The sequence below is a fragment of the Amblyomma mixtum genome, chromosome 6 (genome assembly GCF_055824585.1).
Source record: "Amblyomma mixtum isolate Tamu chromosome 6, ASM5582458v1, whole genome shotgun sequence".
NCBI classification, from domain to species: Eukaryota; Metazoa; Arthropoda; class Arachnida; order Ixodida; family Ixodidae; genus Amblyomma; species Amblyomma mixtum.
In genome coordinates, this window is record NC_143017.1 from 122,958,667 (window position 1) to 122,978,642 (window position 19,976).

Genomic DNA, 19,976 nt, shown 5'->3' on the forward strand with positions numbered 1-19,976 from the left:
AATATGAAGAATCTTTGTCACCAACACGCACGACTCGTCCACACCATTTACACCTTAGTATTTGTTGCGTTACGTTAGCAGTGGTAGTTAGCTACCTGTAAACGATGTCGCCGGTAGCGGTGCCTTATTCGGTCTAGGGCGTCCTTGGTGGCCCCATAAAGCCCGCAGCGTCCACCGGCGAAACTGACATCGCGTGCCGAGTAGATGAGCGAGTGGAACGGCACCGTGTCCGGGAAGAACCGGCCGGCACGCTCCACGTAGAACTCCTCGCCCTCTCGGGGCAGCGCGATGCTTCCGCTGAAAACGCCGCCTATGATGGACCCGACGACGCGACTTCCAGGCGCCCCTGAGAAAAGGTGTAGAACCCACTTCTTAAGATCGCCTACAGAAGTGACATATACTTGCTCTACACGTCTGAGTCGAGGCGCTGTGCACCTTCGAATTCGTAACAGTTGCAGCGCATCCTGTGTCACGTCGGTTATTCTTGCTACCAACTGAAATTGACAGTATACTGAGGAAGATGAATTGGAAGTGTACAGTCTGAAGATCATTGCTTATTTCTGAAAGCCCTTACCCGCAGTCCGGGCACTAAACAATGTTTGATGCTGTTATGCACGTGGGATCATTAACTTATGCGTGTGAAGAGAGCAATTCGGGAGTTGAGTTTTTATGCCGTGGGCTGTTATTACTTAATCGCTAAAAAATTTGGGTCGGCGGCATCCGGCAGCCCTTCGCCGGGCATCCAGCGCCTCCCTCACCTGCCATGCACTTCTAAAATGTGACGCGGATTTCCGAGGCCTCCATTACGGCGGTCGAGTTGTTAGAGAATTCACGACAATATGTGAGTTCTAATATATATTCATTTCTTCGCAATCACTCGGTGGAATACGAAGAAGACGATCTCTGACGATTGAAGGCGATTATGAAATGATTGTCGGTAATTGTCGCTGAAATATCATAGCCCGGCGTTGCACCTACGAGTAAAACGGTACCTTCGGGCACCCACTGTTAAAATTTAAAAATTCATCTCCGTCATAAGACCCCATCACCTCTCACCGGACACTTGCCGCTCTTACCAGCGCCACCTCAGTTCGGGGTTGAGGCAATTTGTAGTATTAGTTGCGGATTGAAGTTACTAAATAAGGAAATTTTGTAATTTACAAAAGAGTGTGCACAAATCAAATAACCATGTGCCCGTCTGCACCATAAATTTTCGCGTCGTGAATGCCGCTTGTTCGTTGGATAATGTTTGGTATGCACTGGACTATTATACATCGTACTCCTTGAATTAGACTGCAAATGTTATCGCTAGGTTTTTGAAGCTGGCTTACAATAGATTCGGAGCACTGTAAGAGCAATGTTGACGTAAGTATTGCATCATGTTGAAGGTCTGCTGATAGAGTGAGTAGGGACAGTTCTGACTGCGACTCTGGTACCATACGAAAAGAATTACCTCTTGCTCTAGTGTGTGTATTACACTTATGATTGCAGTTGTAACTCAGAGACAGCGATGACTCATCTGCCTGGCGATAAGAGAACTTACCGATGACGTGACCCGAGTAGAGATGGTCGAGGCTGGGCGGAACAGAACTACTTTGCATCTGTACGGTGAAGTCGTCGGAGAAAGCGGACCGGTCTTGCTGAAGGTGCAGCCTGAACGCTCTGGGATATAAAACGAAACAGATGGCGACGTCTATCAGCTTCTGCTTGCAGTCTTTCGGGTTCGCAACAAAGGGGAAGACATCAACCTATCGATACGAAAGGCTCCGAGTTCATCATAGACACAGGATCTGACAGACAGTGTCGGTCGCCATACATTCTGGCAACACGGTTGGCGAAACTTTCAAGTCAGGCCGAGCTGATCGACGTTCAATGTTGAAAATCAATGCAGGTTATGCTGGAAAGCCTACACCTAATTACAACTCTATTCCGCTAGACCAAAACCACAGCTATTAACTAAGTTCTCTATCGATGCTCTTGATGAACTAACCACGAATATCAAGAGCGTAAGATACGGATACGTGGTAACCAGCTTTCACACGGTAGCAAAGCTACTCCACAGGAATCGCAAGCTCTTAATGGCAACCTTCCCAAACAGCAGGTACCGACGGAGGACAGCTGGGGCGGAGGATAATACCAAGGCGACGCCTAAGTCTCCAGGCTTTGGTGGCACGAACATTCCGCGTTAGGAGATAAGCTGGTACAATTATTAGGCATTATTAGATTGAAGTTATTGCGCCGCCGCGATGGCTCAGTGGTTATGGTGCTCGGCTGCTGACCCGAAAGACGCGGGTTCGATCCCGGCCGCGGCGGTTGAATTTCTTTGGAGGAGAAATTCGAGGCCCGTGTACTGTGCGATGTCAGTGCACGTTAAAGAACCCCAGGTGGTCGAAATTTCCGGAGCCCTCCACTACGGCGTCTCTCATAGCCTTAGTCGCTTTGGGACGTTAAACCCCGTGAACCAAACCAAACCAGATTGATGTTATTATTCTTGCCTCAGTGTTGTAACTCTAAATTTAATACATATTAACCTGTCCTCAAGTATTCGCTATGCTGTTGCCTCCAGGATCAGAACAACTGTTTCCATAAGCCGGTGGCGGCATGAAATACGAAGCTCCTGTCGAGGAAATAACACAGAAACTGGACGTAGAAGGAGAATGACACTGCATGCGCGCTTTCCTTACGTTGTTCTAGTAGTATGCTAGTACATGGGTGGAACCTTTTCGGTCCTGGCGTACACATATATGTACGGAACTCGTTTGGTGAGGATCTGCGTAGAGCCATTTTAAGCAAGGCATGCGAAACCAGCGCAAAAAGCCGCTTTAAAGATAGACGCCTTTCCTTGTAACGTAGCCCAGTCAAGCTCCGGGACATATGTGCATTTGTTCACTTATTCCGGACGCAACTGCTTTATAAAAGGCTACACTAAGCGGAATTATTTATATGACTGCTTCTTACACAACTGAGTCAAACAAAATATTGTTACGGGGATGCTACGGTATTACGGTTACGGGAAGTCTTTATTAACGACTGCGCTGAGATGGCCAGCACTCAGCTCAGACTCCAAGGGCCCAGCTCCACACTGTCAGCGTCGTCGTCGTCCAGCGCACTGCCGTAACAATATGATTGACATCTTGAAGGCAATATAGAGCCACGGTTTGGAGATACTTGTACCGGGTAGACATTACGTAATAAATAACGAGTGGATAGAATTTTTTAGTCTGCAGTCTACGTACGCTCCTTAAAAGCATTTGGAATTTCGAAAGCTTTTCTTCAATTGGGCAATTATTCGTAACTAATGAGTCAAACACAGGATGGTTATTATTGTACGTCTTGCTATCCGTTGTCCTCTTACCATCACCTAGCAGTGACCAGCTTTACTCCGAACTAGTCCTACGCTCACCTGTTGTGGGCCCTGAATGCCAGCTGCACGCTGCGCGTAGACTGGTGTTGCGCAGCCGAGCGCTTCCAGCGTCTTCCTGTCTCGCGGACGGGCTCGTACGAGAGTGGCTCGTAGTGCTGAACAAAGTCGTTGAGTACACGTGCTGCATGGATGAATGTGGACGGGGGGTAAACTTTTTCAGATTTTATAAAAAATTTATTCGATTTTTTAAATTCCTATAAATCAGCAAAATAGCTGCTTATATGTTTAATGTTTTAATGTTTTCTGTTCCTCTGAAGTGTATTTTCATAAATTGCTTTGATCAGTCGTATTATTTTATCCAGGAGCCTCTTTTACATGGGCAAATGTATGGCCCATAATATTTGAAAGCCAACAAAAAAATTATGTTAAGTAAATAAAGGTAGCAGAAGTCGGTGGCGGTGAATTTAAAGCAGGCGAATAAAAGAGGGAAAAGAGAATGAACAAGTGGCTGGGCAGGACGAATGTTAAGGGCAAGAAAGTAGCTTGAACAGCCTTATTCAGCGCGTAATCCCCCCTCCCCTTCCTTCACCATACACAAATACATGGACGAATAAAAAGCGATTGGTTAACTGCCTGTTATCGTTAAAGTGGAAGCACAGAGGACAGTTGATGTTGACATTTTCCATGGCCTGGAGCAACCCACCATTCTCCTGCGTAACTCACGCATAATATAGGAGGCTAAGAGTAGCAATGACCAGGTCAAATAAGACTCAGATAACTGCCGGTAATATGCCATAAGTGCGCTTTGTTGCTTCTAGCTACCGACTGTTCCATGTTTGCAAAAAACCGGCGCGAAAAAGAATAGGACGGAAGCAAGGGAACAAGGACAATCGCTTGTCTGCGTTTCCTTGCTTCCATCCCGTTCTTCTTTCGCGCTGGTTTTTTGCAAACATGCGTCCTCTCCAATTTGCCCAGTTCAGCATACTTTGAGTGTTTCATCTCGTGCTAGCTTAAAACCACTCGGGCATGATGTGGGCAGGACAGAGTCGAATTTAAATTGAATCTGGCATTCATGTTCTACAGTAAACCTTATACCAGTTCTTAGGCTATCGCTGTAGGTAAATAAAAGCATTAAACGAAGAATGATAGCGTAAAGCTGTTACAAAGCACGGCTGCGCCCAAGGTCCCGGAAAAGCATGATTTAAGACTAAACGAGGTACAAATCACGACGGGGATAGAAACTTACCTGAGTAAGCAAGGGAGGCCATCCAGGGGAACGTTGCGACAGCAAAGCAAAAGGTTTCCAGGCCAACCATGAACAGCGCAGGGGAAGCAGCAGCCCTTACGCGAGTCTCAGTTCTTCTTCTGCTTCTTCCTTGCTCCTTGCGAAGCTGGCTCGCGCGGAAGAGAATGTGTCTTTTTCAACCTAAGTCAACAAAGGGCCTAAATGTGGCTTTGAAGACGCCGCATAAAAGTAAAAATTAGGTGCGTACGCTTGGGAATTTATTAGATCGTCGTAATTTGCAGAAATACCTGAAACATTGATTTCTTTCAGAGATTTTAGCACTAGACTATTCTTCAATTGATGATGTGAGTGGTCATCATTACCTCTTGGTGTGGCGGAACGAAAAAAAAAAAGTAAGCGCGAAAACAAGGCCGTGCAAACTGGAGAAAATAACACTTTAAGTTTGAAAGATCGGTCGAAATGTATAAGAGCACGCAAGAGGAAAGCAAACCAACAAAAGCGTATAAGATAGATTCACAAAACCAAATCCATGTTGTCAGGCAGTTAGGACCCAGATGCCGAATTTCTTTTTGCGGAAGAGGAACTGATGGCGCACTCACGCAGCCACTGTCTATCCTATCTATCTTCAACGACTCCAGTGTCTACCGTGTGATCTCATAGGGTGGCTGCCAATAACCGCAGATTTTTTGAAATCAGGAGCACATTGGTCGCCGCTCTCAAAGTGACAGTCGCTACCATGAATCGCAAGAGTCTTTAATGCATTTGACGTAAAGTAGTGGCCAAAGCTTCCGAAGCTTGCCGCTCTCCATGGGGGCGCCACCTGACGTAGCCCTCCTGCTCTCGAGACCGGTTCAGTGTGCCCGTCTCGATAGCAGCAAGGCTTCGTCAGGTGACGTTCCCATGCAGAGTGGCAAGGTTTTGAACATGAGGGGGGGGGGGGGGGGGGTTCTTACTTTTGCCCACGACTGTAGCACATTGTTAGCATTCGCATTCTCTGGCAGACGTTCACTTCAACCACCCTGGCCAATGTGGAAGTGACCGCATCACGAAGTTAATAAAGTTAGAGGGTGAAGGGCTCCATGTCGCGGAAAAGCCGGCGTCGTCGTCATCACAGTTGGCAGCGAACGAAAACTGAAAGAAAAATTCCCCAAAGAAGCAACCTAGGGTGCAGGTGGGCCACCTAGGTCACCTGTGATTTTGTTATGTCATCATAACCTGCCCACCGGTTCGAGAGCAAACTACACACCGTGGAAGGTGGCAGTTAAATTAATAATTGGGCACATGAGATAGCTCGGTAAGAGTAACCTGGGGCTTGCAAGCCCTAACGGCGGCAGCGCCTGCCATCGCAGGGCAGTGGCGCATCGCATATCCGCTACACCACTGCGACAGGAGCGGTATGAGGACTCCCAAGGATCTACGATTGTAAAGCAGAGAATGACCGATTACTCGCATTAAGCCATTACGCTATCTCTTCATACCCTCAAGGCGGAGCTTAAGTGTCCCTTCCAGTTTTTTCATAAACAATGCCTTCTGAACGATTCACGTATAGTCTTGGCCACAGCGTTCAGCTGCAGCGAAATGAATGTTCCTAGAATGATCCATGTAGCGGATTATTCAAAACACAAGTCAAGCAGGAAGCTTCTCTACCGCAGGATGAAACCTTCTTCTTGGATTTCAAGGCAATTCGGCCTTTAATAGTGTCGTAATATTTCTGTTATGCGGCTGAAACGAAATGCCTTTGGCCTTAAGCCTTTTGACCAAGACTATACCTGTTATGTCGTGTCTGACAAGCTACATTACGATTTTATGATTAGTTCATCAGCCTACAAAGCCTCCTAGTTTATGTAGTGCCGAAAGAGCGTCGTTAACGTTCACCCTCCGGGAAATCTTTTCGAGATAGTGGGACAATGCTTGGATGTACGGGGGAGATACTACCTTTTTCTTTCCGAATATTTCTTCACCGGCCTTGTCACTGCTAACCTTTAGTTTTTAGAGGATGTCCTCTGCAAGAGCACAAAACGGATGGGATAGTCGCTCGATTTTTGCCGAACAGTCTGCCCCAATAAACTGTGTTCGATCAAGTGCGGATGACTTTCTTACGGCATTCCAATACAGGATACCCCTTTTTACGAGCGACCCGTGCGCCAAAGCAAACGTTAGCAGCGCTTTCTGCCTCGTGGCTCGTACACCCAGCACACTTGAAAATGCTACACATAAGCCTTAAGTCGAAGAATCAAAACATGCCAACCAGGTATGTCAAATGTTTGAAACTTTTGCGACTCATTGCCGCGACTGTGACTTCGAAAGCGGTAGCCATTGTGCTCCTCACTTGGAGAGATTTGTAGCGGTTGACAGCTGCCCTACGTAGAGCACACCATAGATACTGAACGCGTTGGAGATAAATATGATGAGCAGTGACTGCGCAAGCGTGCCATCAGCTGCTCTTTCTCAAAAGGAAATTCGGTGTCGGTGCCCTAAGCACGTGACAACCTTGGTTTTGTGTGGGTATGTTCGAACATAAGTGCCGTGGTGGGCAGCCTCACCCATGAAGCACTGTCTGCGAATCAATTTTTCAAGAAAAAGATGTTCACTGATTTCAATCCCCGGTCACCAAACCAGCCATGTGGCACTGATAAACCTGAAGCCGCTTTACTACACTGCACTTACGCAGACTCTGTTTGTACATCGACGTAGATGCGTAAGGCGGGCCTGGCATCGTCTCCGCTGTGTCTTTCATGTGTTGATCGCGCTGATGGGGAACATCATCTTGTATGCTGCCCAGATTACAGTGCGAAGAGGTATATCCTATTCGTTTCCCTCGAAACGGTGTAAGGGCCATGCGGTTAGCTTCAAGACATTGTTTTCCTGCGCTGAAACCAGTCATATAGGAAGGCTTCCCGCCTTTTTCTAAAACTCCTTCGAGTATCTAATTTGCACTCCAACAGCAGTAGTTCGCGACTATTATGGGGGATTGAGTGTATGGCGACGCAGATCTGCGAGGTCACAGGTACGTGCCTCATATTCTCCATCTTAATTAGATAAAATCTAAGTGCCGCTGCAGCGGAGAAATTGCCGGCAGAACAATCACGTCGCTAATCCAACCAGTAGCTTACAACAACCTCAACTCAAGTCTTTCTTTGATTCGATTTGCAAACTGTTTCTCATTTTTGTATTTTTTTACCGACACGACGCGTGCCTTTTTTTTTATTGGGTTACTCCAAACGTTTTGCATTTTGATACCTACTAACACACTTTTCCGAGTGTGAAGTATTGCTTAAGTCACCTCTAGCAGTATTAAAGTTGGTTGGTTGGTTGGTTTATGGGGTTTAACGTCCCAAAGCGACTAAGGCTATGAGAGACGCCGTAGTGGAGGGCTCCGGAAATTAAAGTTAAAGAAGGACAAAACTTCTAAAGTGGCGCTGTTGAGCGCTGTACATGATATGATTTGTAAAGGCGCCCACCGTCATGCTTAGTCTTTCTTTAAAAGCGTTGCTAAGAAATTGAAACTTTTATTCTTGTTGCTACGCTGCCCTTACTCTAACTGCATGCACTTAAAGTACGACGCTACCGGTGGTAATAAAGCAATGACACTACCGTTGAAGTATTCTGCGTCACTTTTCTCTGTTCGTAAATGATTCCGAGCAGAGAATAGTGACATAGAATACTACTTAGAATACACGGGCAGCGCTCGTGTCTTGTCGCTTCTTCTCTGTGTCCTCGTCCTTTGTGCGCTGTTCAGTCCTGCCATAGAATACTTCAGCGGTAGTGCCAGCGTTCGTAATGACATGTTGTGCTTTGAAAGTATTTATTAAAGTTCTGCTGTTATACATTCGCTTTTTGAAAATATGGAGTTTTTATTCCCCACTTCATACTTCTGTATTGTAGCGGTGGGATGTATTGCATAACAACAAATATTAGCTCATTTTATATCCTCGAGTACATAGCATCAATTAGGAGCTTCAATAAACAATTATATATACTAATCCATTACGCTGTCAGAACGGTTGTGGATGCTATTGTCCACTGGAAGTTTAAATGATAGCAGTAAGACAGTTAAAGTAATGTCACTTACTTTCCTTCTTTGCATCCAAACCTTCGGCACCTCGTTTTAACAAAGCTGAAGAAAATAAGAAATTCGCTGGAAGAGTAAAACTTCCCACAGCGACGATTAAAGGAAAAGTTTTACTTAAGACAACTCCATACAAAGCAAACAGAAAGCGCGGCAACAGTATTGGTAGGCAGAATAATTTATTCGCACTATGTTCTTTATAGTCCTTTTCGTCATTTGCAGAAAACGAAAGTCAGAAGAAACCCTGAAAGCACTGCAGAGCCTAGCGCTTATTGAAAACTGCATCTTGTTATTTACTACTCTACATATACTTTATTACTTAATGTGTACATAGTTTCCGCTTACAAAGATATAGCAGGCGACGACCTGCTTTTCGCTGCCGAGTGCGATTCAGAGATGGTAAACGAAGAAGTACATCTGCGAGCACGTTACCGCGCGACCCATTCTGAAGTCTGCTTTCTCGAGACCAGAAGAAGGGCGGTCGCCATGATGGCAAAATCGAGCCGAAGCTTTCAACCGGCGGCCCGTTCGCCACCACCTAGAGAGCGACGGGTCTGCTTCGCCGAACCAAGTGTCGAGGAGAGCACGGGAAAAACTACCCTCAGCTCTTCGGAAAGGTTTGCTCAGTCCGGGCCTGCACTCTATGGCTCGAGCACGGGAGGCATCTGGGGCTTCAGCAGCCCGCCCTACGGAGCTCACATCGCGCCCACGGTATCGTCCACGGCCGCCTTGTTCGGGCGGCCGCTGCCATCACCACAGAGCCAGTTCGTAGAGGAACCCGCGTTCCCTCCCACTCCATGCTGGCCGTTGCCTTCGTTCGGAAGCTGGCCGGAAGTCTTCGGCCATTCCTCTGAAGCGGAGTCCTTCCCGGAGGTTCCAGAAGAGGACCGTGGCACGTCGGCACTGCCCTGGCTCCGCACCATCGGAGTCGGACTGCTGGCAGCGGTGCTTCTGACCGTCGCGTTCGCCCTGGCGCTGACTGTGGACCTTCCGCCTCCCGGATTCGAGCCGGAAAGCACGGCTATGCCGCGCGTGATGCAGATTGGCGCACGTGAGAACAAGATAGCTATTCCGCTGCGGCCACTGCAGGTACCAGCGAGGGAGGAACGGACCGAGACCGTGGGGCGCCGTGGTGCCTCCCGCAGTGCGACCAATATCCCACGACATGTATCGAGAACGATGCATCCTAGGCGAATGAGCAAACCGGAAGTCCGCCCCCGCCATCCCATTGAAAACCGAACGGTAAGTGGTTGGTTTTGCCCAAGTACCATCAATTTGCTGTAAGGCCATGTGCCATTTGGCATCTCGTACTGGCAGAGAGGCAGGGATAAGTCTTACGCTGCAATGACGAAAAGCAAAAGAACCCTATTCATTCAAACTCCTAGAGTGTACTTTGGGTGTTTATTGGGGTACACTTATTGGGGGTACTAGCATGGCAACCTACAGCGGCGCACTGCATATAACTGCGTTCACTGCACACGCGCAGCAGCGCGGGACTAGTGGTTAAGGAAAAGACCGTGTTTCACATGCTATAGCCAGATCTTGATTAAGCTGATTCGGGTAAATCTCATCTCTCGTTGTGCTGCTTGGTACAGTTACAAGCTGGCACAGCTGCACGTAGTTTCTGTGCGGCACAGCTACACCTTCGCCGCGGAGCACTCCTTTGCAGAGGGCTGCAGATACAGTCGCATCATGAGTCGTTTCAACTTGACGCACTATGTAGGCAACCACGTACCCAACCAGGAGGCCAAGGCCAGCCGAACACTGCGAGATTTCATCCATGGCAGTTCACAAAGAACACTTGGTCTAGTATTAACATATATTTTGCAGGACTCTTGCAAAGAAACATTTTTCTTATCGTTGTGGATTCCTACTCCTACCGGTTGGAATTTGTCATGCTTGCATCAATGACTTCAGCAACATTTTTCTTTAGAAACTGCGTGCTCCGTTTTCAAAATATTGCACACCAGGCACCATGGAACAGCATTTATCTCACAGGAAGATTAGGACTTCATGCAGAAGAGCCAAATTCTACACGTGAAGGTGATACATTGCCGCCCATCTTCCAATTGCCAGGTTTCGAGGATAGTACTAGAAACAAAACGAATATTCAGACGCTTGGGGAGTGAACGCACCCAATAACCTTTGCCAGTTCCTCCTCGGTCAACATATTCTTCCAATTTCGATAACGAGAAAGAGCCCGCCAAAATTGTTATGGGGCTGTAGACTCCGTACTGCGCTTGACAGACTTCACCCACACTTGTAGTCTGAAAGAGTTAAAACAAGAAAAGCGTGTAAAGCGGGAGAATCAAGGTATTATGAACATATTGTTCTTAAGAAGAAAGAACCCGTTTTTCAAAGAAACTGTCCAACTGGGCTACAAAACTATCAGATGCTATATGCGACGTTCGTTACTAGTCTTGTGTTTTATAAGGTCCGACCGATAGATGGTCACCTATGAAAAAGCCATACGGGCCAAATTCGCCGTCTCGAGTGGTGTGCATACCGGGATGAATCAAGTGGCGAGCGACTTGCATAAACTCCATTTCAAGAATGCCTGCTGTCAACACAGAAGGAGGGACCCGAAGAAGAACGTGGGCCACCACCAGCAACTCAACAGGACAGTGCTACCGAGCATGACCTGCCGGCAGCATATCCACTCTCGGAGATCCTCAATACACTGAGTCAACCGAAGTGCCTAGCTTTGTTCCACAGCCGCTGTCAGGACCTCCGCGACAGCGACGAAGGACAGAGTATTTGAAGGACTATACCATCTAATGCGGGCGTAGTGTATGTAAGCAACAATGAACACAAGTAGCGGGGATTGCTGTGGAGGTTAGCGGAGGCGTACGTTCAGGGCTAACACCCTTAATGCGATCTGTGGAATACCGACGCGTCTTACATTAATACTTGCCTTGAGTAAAGACAAAATACACTGATGTCGTTTGACACGCGGTTTGCGTGTCGACACCGGAAAAGTGAGGTGGTTGCCACCAGGAATAGAACCCGCGAAGTTAAGCAGGGAGCCACTGCAGTTGAGTTACACTGCCACGTCTCTACTCTATCAATTGGTAGGCCGAGAAATGGAAAGAAAATACCTGCGCCTAAGGTGTGACGTGTGCCCTGGTGTGTGTGGCGGCCGAAGGGCGAAGAGAAGGCATAGCCGTAACAAGCTTTCACGAGAGGGAACAGAAAGTTTGTATAACGAGGCGCGAGTATAAATAGAAAGTGAGACCTCATACGCATGGAAGCAAGACTTGGACGAAAACAGAAAAATGAAAACGAAACTCGATACAGCACTAAGCTTGAAGCAGAATTTATAAAATATAGGTGGTTTTCAGTGGGTACTTGACAGCCAGGACGAAGAGAAAGCTATAGACCATTATTTTCATGACTGTTGTCTTTCTTCTGTTGTGCGACTATTACTAATGGGTGAGGGCATCCACACAGTGCGCAGTAGATCCTTAGCTCTACTTCAGGACCATCGTGGACACTATGTACCTAAACGATGTGGAAAAAATGATGCTTGGTCTCTTCAAATATGAATGAATAAACAAGTTTATTGAAAAAAAGTAGGCCCATGGCAACTGTATCGTGAAAGGAGGAAGGAACTGGAATTCGGTGAGATCTCGTTCTTGAGCGTCATTTGAGATCAGTGCACTGATTCCCTCACGTTGCTTAGTAGATTTTGCACCGTAAGGCGAGTCTCCTTAAGCGCGGGTTTTTTTCGGCGGCGTACTTGTTTTGAAACGCCCAGTCCCCGTACGTGTACTTGTGATTTCGGACGACGCCACATGATATACACGGTGCTGGGAGCTGTTTGTTGTGCGAGCACTGGATAATTGGCGGATACAGTGGGAGTTGATCTTCGGAAGTCTTTTTGCGGACTTTGTAGTATTCTTCCCATGATAAGTAGTGCATCTTCGGTGGCAGGTGTTCTGGCCCGAGACTTGTTTAAAACACCCCCGCAACTCTTCTGAGCTTGGGCGGGATCGCGGCACGGATCTTCGATAATCGCTTTCACTTGGCTGCTTTACGTCCGATTTAACATCATTCAAAACGGCCCCGAGCTAAGGCGGGATGCTAGTACAACTCTTGGTCGGATAGAGAGACAAGGCTTCGACAGCTAGACTATGTGCACGCTCATTACCTTTCAACCCGTGGCGTCCAGGACATCATTCAATGTTGGTATCTGGCTTCCGTGCCTTGCGAAATTCCCGAAGGAGCTTCAGGGCCGTTTCTGCCGCAAAGTTTGTCGTTTTGCGGGTTGCTGAGTTTCTTGAGCGCCTCGAGTGAATCTGTGTAAACCGAAATTCGCTTTTTTATCTGTGTTCTGGCTAGAATCCGGCTTATATCACTGGCCCATGCTATGGCATGAAACGCCACAGTGGTGTGTTCTGCCTTTCCTTCGTAATCAGCTGTGTAGGATCTAATTTCCCTGATGTACTATCTGGGACAGAAGTCCCCGGGACGCATGAGCTTCAACCAAAGATTATAATGACCGAAGGTGACACTTTCAGGGATGAAAGTTGGACTCGCGAGCTTTAATGTGTGGCGAATCAGGCGGCTACAAAATCCCTTTTCGCGTGTCCTGGAGACTTTTGCTTCCGAATGTACACGCTCCCTGAGCCTTTCTTCTCTGCAGTAGAGAAGTCTTTGAACAATTGACATCCCTTGTCTTGGACATCAGTGATTCCGTGTGCTATCGTGTCCACTGCATGCTTTCCTTTTAGCTGCTCATTTCGGTAGTGGCGTGGTCGACGCAGTTATCGGGTGTCCCAAAGATTATTGGAGTTAATCGTTCATGGGCATTGCTTCTTGTTCTACTTTTCTGAGAGAGTCTTTGTTTGCAATCTCCTTCCCTGGTCGGTCGGACTGCGGCGGTTTTCTTTAACGATTCTGGATTCTTCCATCTGGCTTAAGGCTACAAGAGTGGCGACATTCTTGTGCCCCGGTAGACTTCTGATAGCTCATAAAGCTAGTTGTACATGACTTGTAGCCTGTGCGTTTATCCAATTGAGATTAGCGTTGGTAAACGCCACGGGTTATGAGAAGCGCTCGGCCCAGTGTCTTCACGGTGTTTGTAGAGGCGCCTCTTCTGTTCAAAATTCTTTGAGTTTGAGCTGTGGGTCCCACTGCCTTTTGACTGCTCTTAACAAGGCGTCTATGTACCTTCTTGCATTAAGTGCGCAGCGACGATGCGCAGATTGCCTGCAGTGGGTTCTTGTAAGTCGCGGTCTGCAATGGAGAGTTGCACCTTCCCTTTCGCTTGCTGGCTTCAACCTGTCAGCCACACTTGAATATTTTGCGGGTATACGTCCATGCGAGTGTCCGAAAGTGCCGGCTCTAGTGTGAGCAAGGCTGCTTGCATATACGTCGCGGCTTCTTCAGAGTTCACGTAATCCCATTTTTCTATCCATGACATGTTATCATCTCGTATATCGTATTCCTGTGCCCAATTTCTTTATGTAGCTTAATTGCGATGCCGCCCCTCATCACGAGATTGGAGAGAGGCGGTGGCAGAATATATCCCTGTGGTACTCTTTTGTCGCTGACGCAGAATGTAGTGTCCCCGAATTCTCTAAAGTTTCGAAGGTTCAGTTTTTGAGAACATTTCACCTCAGTTTCATAGAACCTCTAATGGCAACTCCAGCAATTTCGACTATCACTGCTGCATCGCCGTTCTCTTTCAGCGCCGGTCGCACGACTGCAGCAGCCACTTCTACACGTACTGCGCCGTCGGCAGGGGAAGCGAGGTCTTCTACAGCTCCTCGTCCCAATCCTGCGTGAAGGCGGCGGCAGACAACGTGCACGTGTGCAACCGCGGTGCCAATCGGTTCACGAGTCTTAGCAGCTGCATGTCCAGTTGCGTGCACGCGGTCAGTGGCAGACCGATAGACCAATGCTACGAGAGCACCCTTTTCAGCACGTGTACCAGGTGAGCACCGGTACAGCGAATATGGCTCACGCGGTAAGCATTGCTGCCAACGTCCAGAGCCACTTCTCCCCAAATTTGCAAACAAAAAATCCCTAGATTTTCCTAGATACAAGAAATAGTGTTCAATTGTGAAAAAATGTATATGTATACGTAGTTCAGTAGCAATTTTTATCATGCAGCTACCCTATTACCAGACGTGGTAAGCAAATTAGCTGTAAATTTGAAATGAAGGATCTGAAATGAACTTCTAAATGAAGCTAGAAGATAAACCGTAGCGCTCTTTGGAAATTGCAAATTAAACGCTCTATATCGTGTATGTTTTTTTTCACTGTACGCAAGATATTAGTAAACATGCATCAGCATGTCGAATTAATTGAATTTTTTTTCCCCTCATGTTGTGTCGGTTTAGACTTCAGCCGAAGGATACCACGTACAAAATGCCTGGAGGTCGCTTGAGGAGTGTACAGAAACTACGACATAAAAGATGCTTGTTCATTTGCTGCGATTTCTCTAGAGGGTGGCTGACGTAATAGTTCGATTGGGGTTTAACGTCCCAAAGCGACTCAAGCTGTGAGGGACGCCGTAGTGAAGGGATCCAGAAATTTCGACCACCTAGGGTTCTTTGACGTGCACTCATATCGCACAGTGCACGGGCCTCTAGAATTTCTCCTTCATCAATATTTGACCGCCGAGGACGGAATCGAAGCCTCGTCTTTCGGGTCAGCAGCCGAGCGCCATAACCACCGAACCACCGCGGCGGGTGAACTGGGAATTGTTCCCCTAGTTAGACTAGCTAAGATTGCCGACCCGGCGCTCTTTTATCAAAGAATCGGCACCCTTGTTCTTTCCTAATTATCAAAATAAACATACAGATATGCTTACTGAATAGGAATTTCACGTCGTGCAGTGAGCTCCAAATACAGCGCGAGGAAGGGGCGTGCGTGTTGAGGGAAGGTGGTCGCATGCCAGATCACAGCAGCGGTTACCACTGGCCACGTCAGGGACCATACAAGTCCGACTACGTCCGTGTAAAGGCTGGTTCACATGCATGCAAGCGACTGAAAATTGAGCAGCAGTGCGCGGTGAAAATTTTTTATCTTGTTGGAACATCGCCGCTCTGACTGCTGGAGCCACCGCGATGGCTCTAAAAAGCTTTTCCGCCGCAGCAATAAAATGTTTCCACTTGCATGTGAAACAGGCTTTACTCGAGCGCGCGGCGGTGTTTTGTGGGCCTCCGTCAGTTGTAGAGAAAAAATAACGGAAAGCTTGCACTGTTTTCACAATATGAGGGAGAAAAAAATAATTCTGCGAGGAAATGAAATTTCCCTAGATTATACAAAAAAATCCCCTTTCCCTTAAACGACGTCCGAATTCCATAGATCTAGGAAAAAATCCCTAGGGTTGTTAGCACTGGCGGTAAGAAAGCACAGACACAGACTTTCGGTAATACTGTTTGTTGAGGACCACCATGTACATCGCCGAACAATGAACACACATGAACTTGGTCTTAGGTGTCTACCCAATAATGCCATTACGACAACTTGCACGTGAACAACACATTTGTTTCCTATGTCCGACATACACCGGCATAGTAAGAATAAGACGATGATGGGCTCGTTAGGGTATAATACGAAAAAAGCCAACAGCCTTTATAACAGAGTTCAGTGACTGCTTCCTTTTTTCCTATGTACCAGTATCTTAAATGCGCTCGCGAAGAACAGCGACTACTAAAACAAAGCTTAAAACTTTAATCAAGGTTCAAATTCAAGCCGTATCTAAAATGGTCGGACCGCTTGTGGCGCGCACGTTATTCTAAAGTGTTATTTACCTAAGCTCAGGAAGTGCAACTTTCGGCGTTTATTCGCTGCCTCGTAATTCAGAAGAGACAAAGGCGCGTGATCGATATTAAGAGGCATCATACTGTCTGCCATATTTCCTTTTTTCTTTTCCGGAAGGCCCGCGCTTGGCTTCTTTTTTTCTCTCCTCTGTAAAAACAATATGAAAGTTGAAAAGCTGGTGACGAAGCGCATTTTCTACGCTGGACACGACTGGCATGTGCAGGCTAGACACGGCCGAGACGTGGTGGTTCTTCGACGGGTCCGAGTGCATCCAATGGGAGTTCCCGCAGGGCAGCTGCCCTTCCGAAAGTAGCCGAGTGTTCCATTCGCGGCGAGAGTGCGAAGGAGTGTGCCTGCACCGGGAGGCAGGCGAGAACGACGGCGGCCGTTGCGATGCTCCAGCCGCAGCGCCCTGCACCCCGGGACAGATCAGGCACCCGTACTTCGCCGACATGCGGGTTCATGGCAGCGCCCGTTGCGTCAGGGCCACGAGTCTCACGCTCAGTAAGCGGCGCTGCCTCGTCGGATCGAACAAATTCGACACCGAAGCCAGCTGTCAGCGGGCCTGCCGGGGCCAGTGACACTGCTTGGGATGCGACGATGCGGTGCTTCCACGACGTGGACTCTGTGGCACCCTGGAATAAACTTCACGAAATCACACCTATTGGATGCGCGGATCAGACAGGAGTCCTCACTGTGTACTCATCCAAGCCTGCTGGGCGTTGCATATAAAGAAATGAAAGTCAGATTCTTAGCTGTTAGCATCACTGCACCCATGTGGTCTGCGCAAGCTTTTCATTGTCTATTTCTGTAAGATACCGCGTTACTGAAACTGAAAACGTCGAACGAACCTCCGCGTAATCACGATTCCTACCATCGAGCTGCGGCTTGCTAGGCTGCCGACCACAAAGGTATAGGAATGACCCTCATGATCTCATGAGCTTTCTGAAACTGTTCAGCTGGAACTCGGGGCTAATGGTCGTTTTGTTCGGCCGCCTCCGTCCGTGTTTGCGCTCAGCGGAACTCTTAAAGCGCATATAGCCCTCCCCGCTGCAAGTAATTAGCCCGCCTGAATGCAAAATGAGAAACAATCCGCGATAGGTTCAGGAAATGTTTTCCAGAGCGGGGAAAGTAGCTACCCGGGAACACAACGTGTCGCTGTTCGTGTGCGTTTTGATTAATCGACGCGGCATCGATGCTGAGGAGGGACGCTGGGCCGAGTGCAAGCGGCGACGGTAGAGCGGTGGCGAAGCCATTGTCTATCCTTGCGTACGTTTTCTCAGATAGGCGCTGCGAAGAGGTCGAAACTCAACGCCGGAAGGCCGGAACAGTACGCTCCGTGCATTCTTTGACGTGGATGCCGTGATGTTTGGGAGGCTTAGCGTCAGACAGCCGCCAGATGACGGTCACATGACAGTCGGCCGTAGGTGCTAAGACGCTGCGGGGCTAGGGGCCCGGATTGCAGTTCGTCCCGCATGTGATTTGTAAAGTTCAGCAACATGTGTAACGCTAATGTTTGAGTGTTCACTGTGGTGTGAGAGCAAATAATTGTTTACAGACAAACTCAGTTATGGCGGTTATGACTGGATAGAGTTAAGGATCCCGTTCCGCAGAAAATCCGGCATCTTCGGCGTCGTCATCGTCGGTGTGGTCTGCGCTGTGAGCAAAAAAGTAGGCGGCTCACCTGCCACCTAGGACACGTTGCCCTGTGACGTTTTCAGAACCTGCCCATCAGATTTTGTACAAACTGCCCACCTCGGCAGGTGGCAGTTAATGATTGGGCGCGAGAAGTTGCTCAGGAAGAGAAACTTAGACCTCGCAAGCCCAACTGGTGACTGTGTTTGAAACAGCCACCTGCCGGGGCAATAGCGCATCGTTTAACCGCTGCACAACTGTGCCAGGAGTGGTGTGAGGACTCCCAGCGATCTGTGAATGTAAATTATTACCAATTCTGCATATGTGGGCATTGACTCATTAGCTCTATTGCGTCATGCCCTTAAGACGGAGCTTAAGTGTCCCCTTCAGTTTTTGGTTTGGTTTGGTTTGGTTTATGGGGTTTAACGTCCCAAAGCGACTAAGGCTATGAGAGACGCCGTAGTGAAGGGCTCCGGAAATTTCGACCACCTGGGGTTCTTTAACGTGCATTGACATCGCACAGTACACGGGCCTGTTTTGAACCGAAAAAAAAAAATCCCCCTCCCCATATTAAACTCACCAGAGAAGAAGCCACATTGTGGAGGCGAATACAGACAACTTCCGTAACCTCTACTTCATTCAGTTTTTAAATGTTACACGAGTCAGGTGGGCGGAATCCAGGACCTGATGCCAGGACCCGTCATGTATGAAGTTGAGCTACCTTTGCTTGTCAGGGTTGGCTCCCACTGCTCGTAGGATGTCTGGGATGTTATTAGGTGGAATCGGTTTCTTACGCAACAACACGAAATGTGGAATAGCATGGGCTTACCGTTGCTCCAGAGACAGGCGGTGGTATCTGAAAGGGTGGATGAGTGTACAAGTAGAGGTTACGGAAGTTGTCCGTATTCGCCTCCAGAATGTGGCTTCTCTGGTGAGTTTAATATCGGGAGGGTGATTTTTTTTTTTCGGTTCAGTATTAGGATTTATAGCCATGCAGCGTGGGAAACTATTGCACTTGCACACGGTAATTGTGTTCCGTCAACTATATAACGCCTGTAATACAAGCAACGTGGAAAACAAATAGTCTCGACAAGGAACAAGCTCGACGATACGATTTCGTGTTTGTGAACAGCCGCACTTCCTTTCTTTTACTTCTGAAGAGTCACACTATGTGCCTTCTTTCGGAAAAAAATACCCGGCATTGCATTTTGCGTACCGCATTGCGTTTTTGTGCTTTCCTTATTTGTTTAGGTCAATTCAGTCCTGTTTGTTTTAAATGAACAACACTTGATTGAGGCGCGGCAGTTCGTATTTGGAAGCGAGAATTGAGGACAAAATTAACGCATGCAGACTTACACGCAAGGATACGACACATGTGGCATCACAGGATGAAGAACAATGATTTTTATTAGAAACCTTGTTATTGGCGTACAAGAGAGTTTCTTTTGGCTGAAGAAAGAGTTTATGATAGACATGCCAGTGAATCGCCAGAAAAGAAAAAAAAATAACCTCGATATATTAACCTCCTTATGCCACGCAGGTACGTGAGTCCTGTGGAGGAGCATTAAAATGAAGACGAAAACTTGTGCCTCGTTCAGATGTTAAGAAATTTGTTAGTTACGAAACCTATCAGTACATTCATTCTGTAGTTCAGTTTGGTTGCGGTCCTACCGCGCTATTATAACATCTTGTCAATCCTTTGACTTTTCTGCGCCGACAAAACCTAACACAGACATCTTGTAGCCTATACTTCGAGATCGATTACGAAATTGGCAATATAAACATTAACACGATTTCATCTCTGGACCTTGTTTCCGTGCTGGCCACTTATTTCACATTCCTGTGCAAATGCTTTTGATTCTTGATATAACTTGTCAGTGGCGTCG

General features: G+C 47.6%; 2 protein-coding genes across 2 annotated transcripts; one reads left to right on the plus strand and one right to left on the minus strand.

Annotated features, from left to right (window-relative positions):
* Positions 1-74: 74 nt before the first annotated feature.
* Positions 75-4,632, minus strand: LOC149340258 (disintegrin and metalloproteinase domain-containing protein 10-like). Its single transcript, XM_089551085.1, has 4 exons — positions 4,611-4,632; positions 3,404-3,545; positions 1,544-1,662; positions 75-346 (listed from the first exon to the last, which is right to left on the minus strand). Exons 1-4 carry the CDS (start codon positions 4,630-4,632, stop codon positions 75-77), a joined length of 555 nt encoding a protein of 184 aa, XP_089407211.1.
* A 4,533-nt stretch (positions 4,633-9,165) lies between these two features.
* Positions 9,166-17,036, plus strand: LOC149340259 (uncharacterized). The gene is made up of 3 exons (XM_089550702.1): positions 9,166-9,921; positions 14,373-14,617; positions 16,679-17,036. Exons 1-3 carry the CDS (start codon positions 9,166-9,168, stop codon positions 17,034-17,036), a joined length of 1,359 nt encoding a protein of 452 aa, XP_089406828.1.
* Positions 17,037-19,976: the final 2,940 nt, after the last annotated feature.